The 3,365-nt window shown below is 62.3% G+C and overlaps 1 protein-coding gene across 1 annotated transcript; it reads right to left on the reverse strand.

The window, feature by feature from the left end:
- Positions 1 to 299: 299 nt before the first annotated feature.
- ACHE (acetylcholinesterase (Cartwright blood group)) lies at positions 300 to 3,359 on the reverse strand. Its single transcript, XM_025211066.1, has 2 exons — positions 2,286 to 3,359; positions 300 to 1,535 (listed from the first exon to the last, which is right to left on the reverse strand). Exons 1-2 carry the CDS (start codon positions 3,144 to 3,146, stop codon positions 876 to 878), a joined length of 1,521 nt encoding a protein of 506 aa, XP_025066851.1. The 5' UTR covers positions 3,147 to 3,359; the 3' UTR covers positions 300 to 875.
- Between the last annotated feature and the right edge of the window lie 6 nt (positions 3,360 to 3,365).

Genomic DNA, 3,365 nt, shown 5'->3' on the forward strand with positions numbered 1-3,365 from the left:
GGTGGGAGAGTCCGGGCGTGAGCGGCCGCAGGGCAAGAAAGAGGAGAAGCGGGGGGGGCGGCGGCGGTGGATGCTGGGATGGAGGCTGGAGGGGAGAATAGAGGAGGGGGAAGTTGTGGGGAAGCTGCCCTGCCTCCGGCCAGGTCTCCCCGTGCACCTCACTCCTGACCCACAGCTCCCTCCTTCCCTGGTGCCCCTCAGTCCCGACCCGCAGCCCCCCTGACCCCCAGCCCTGCCAGTGCTCCCCACTCCCGCCCCGCGGGCCCCACGCACCGGTGACATTGAGCAGTTTGGGCAAGAAGCGGGTCCAGAAGGCGCAGAGCTGTGCGCGCAGGCCTTGCCCTACGGCCAGGGGCCCCGTGTCGAGCCTCACATAGCGCTGCCCCGTGGCCGTGTATGGGGGCCAGTGCCCGGCCTGTCCCGATGCATCGTTGGGGTCCCTGTGGGGTGGGGGAGGTGTCAGCAGCCCCCGGCTTTCCCCCCCTCTGCTTCTCTCTGAGTCTGTCCCTCCACCTACCCATCTGCTAATCCTAAGTACCATCCATCCATCCACCAACCCATGCACCCACCCACCGGTCCCAGATACTATCCACCCACCAATCTCAGACACCACCCATCAATTCAACCATCCACCCACCCACCCACCTATCCTAGATACCATCTATCCCAGATACCATCCATCCACCCATCCATCTCTACTTCTATGTACACATCTATCCAACTATCCATGGATCTATTGATCCATCCATTGCCTGTTCATTCCTCTCCATCTTCATCCATCCCAGTTGTCTATTCTCTGTCCATCCACCCACCCACCATCTCTCCATCTTTTCCTCTGCCCACCCATCCATCTCCCCCCCGCCCACCGGCCATTGTTACCCAGTGCGGGCAAAGTTCCCCCAGTAGCGCATCATGCGGTGGCTGAGGGCGGCCTCGCTTGCTGTGTAGTTGAGCGCTGGCTGCAGGGGCAGCCCAAAGACGAACTCAATCTCATAGCCGTGAGGGACGCCCATCCAGGCTGGCCAGGCCAGCGTGGACGCGCGGTGGTCGAAGAGGTAGGCGAAGACCGGGGCTCCTCGCTCGGCCGCCCGCTGCGCGAACAGAGTGACAGGACACACCACGTTGTGGTCACCCACCACATCGTCCAGTGCCTCCCGGTTCTTCACTGGGTCCTCGGGGTCCCGCCAGTCCGTGTACTGGAGCACCACCGCCTCGGCCGCCAGCTCCCCAGCCTGCGGGACCCCCAGCCGCACCCCCCCCAGGAACTCTTCACGGGTGATAAGGCTCTCATTGTCCTTGCTGAACCCTGGTGCCCCATAGATCAGGAAGTAGCTGCCTTCATCGTGCACCACCCCGGCCAGCACTGGCATCTCGGCGAAGCTGCCTGCGTTGAGCAGCACCTCGGGGCTGTCGGCTAGGAAATCCCCATCCACCACTGGCACGAAGGGGAAGCGAAAGACGCTGGGCTGCGGCAGGACCCCCCACTCCTGGTCGATGAGGTCCTGGGGTGACCGGGACCGGAGACAGGCCACCACCTGCAAGAGGATGGCAGGCGTTACTGACACGGTGCCAGAAGTGGGGACCAGCCCTGCTGAGGGAAGTAGTGTGCCGGGAACTGGGAGGTGCGTGAGCTGGTTGTGCATGAAAAGTGCAATAGCGTTATCATGCTGCAAAATGGCAGCTCATGCAGTAAGTGGAGACTGGCCGCATGGGACAAGCAATGAGCATAGTGAAGCATGCAATAAGTGTAAACTGGCCACGTGTGCAAAGTAATTACCATACAATTAACTGGTGAATTGCGCAATAAATGGAGACAAATCACCTAGGCAAATTGTCACACCATGAACTGGCAAATCGCACAATAAATGGAGACTGCCCATGCAGGCAAAGTAATTATCATGCAATTACCTGGTCAATTGCACCATAAATGTAGACCGGCTACAAAGTAATTATCACATCATGGACTGGTGAATTGTGCAATAAATGGAGACTGGCCACATGTGTGAATGATTGTCACACAGTTCATGAGCCCCCTCCCTTCAATTCCACTCAGGCTGGAAAGGAGCTTCTCATTAGCGTTACCCTGATGACCTCCCGTTTGTGCCCTTATGGGGATGCACCGTGGCCCATGGGGGCGCAAAGGGGCACTGTGGCCCCACCCATCCAGCCCCGACCCCCCTCCCGAACACCTCATGGACCGTTCTGGGCTCTTTTTGTAGCTGGACGACCATTTTGATGACTTCCATGCAAGACGGTGTGCATGTTGCTGCCCCATTCCTTGTTACCTCAGAGTCATTGCCCCCGGCTGGACACCCCACGCGGTGCGCCAGTTCCAGTGCCCGCCGCCGGCTCTCCCCAGGGCTGATGGTGGCCCAGGGCCCATTGGGGGCCCCACTCTGCAGCACAGCGCGGTGGAACAGGGCCCGGCTAGCTGGTGACAGCAGGTGCATGCCCACCGAGGCAGCTCCAGCACTTTCCCCGAAGAGTGTGATAGCACTAGGGTCCCCGCCGAAGGCGCGGATGTTGGATTGCACCCACTGTAGGGCCAAGCGCTGGTCCAGCAGCCCTACATTGCCCGGGGCCTCAGGGCTGCCCAGCAGTGCCAGGAAGCCCAAGGCACCCACACGGTAGTTCATGGACACCAGCACCAGCCCTTCAGCCTGTGCCAGATACCGCCCATCATAGACGTCCAGTGAGGATGAGCCACTGTAGAAGCCGCCGCCGTAGATCCAGACCAGCACCGAGGCGTTGCGGGGCCGTGGTGACGGCACCCAGACATTCAGGTACAGGCAGTCCTCGCTCAGCTCCCGGTTGGGGTTCCACATCTCCAGGCCAGGGAAGCCGGGGTACAGCTTGTCCACGTACTGCCAGCAGGCCTGGGGGTAGGCGCTGGCGTCTCGCGTGCCGCGCCATGGCCGCCGGAGGGGCCGCGGGGGCCGGAAGCGCAAGGGGCCAAGTGGGGGCTCGGCATAGGGGATGCCCAGGAAGGCGGTGACGTGGCCAGACAGCGCGGGCAGGCGCAGCCCCCGCACCGGCCCTGCCTGTGTCTGAGCCACCAGCTCTGCCGTGGCCCCCTCTGGCTCCTGGGGGGTGGCTGGCAGGATGAGGAGGAGGAAGGGGAGGAAGGCACCGGCGTTGGGGATCATGGTGGTGACGGCAGGTCCTACGGGAAGATGCCCAGGTTATGGTGGCCGTGCAGCCAGGCAGGGAGGAGCAGACAAATGTCCCCCTGACCACTCCGCCCTTGGCTACTTCTTGCCTGGGAGAGGCCCTGGGGTGAGACGCGGGGGGCAGCTTCTGGGTGTGTCGGTAAGGACCCGGCTGGACCGGATCTGGTGGGGCGGGGGGGAGAAACTGGCCCCCCA

This window comes from Alligator sinensis, unplaced genomic scaffold (assembly GCF_000455745.1).
Source record: "Alligator sinensis unplaced genomic scaffold, ASM45574v1 scaffold553_1, whole genome shotgun sequence".
In the NCBI taxonomy this organism is placed as follows: Eukaryota; Metazoa; Chordata; order Crocodylia; family Alligatoridae; genus Alligator; species Alligator sinensis.

Bases quoted from the DNA above. Each gene is read 5' to 3' on its own strand.
- ACHE (XM_025211066.1), bottom strand. From the start codon at position 3,146: ATGATCCCCAACGCCGGTGCCTTCCTCCCCTTCCTCCTCCTCATCCTG. The intron at 1,536-2,285 runs GTAACAAGGAAT...ATCCTCTTGCAG, and splicing joins CCGGGGGCAATGACTCTGAG to GTGGTGGCCTGTCTCCGGTC.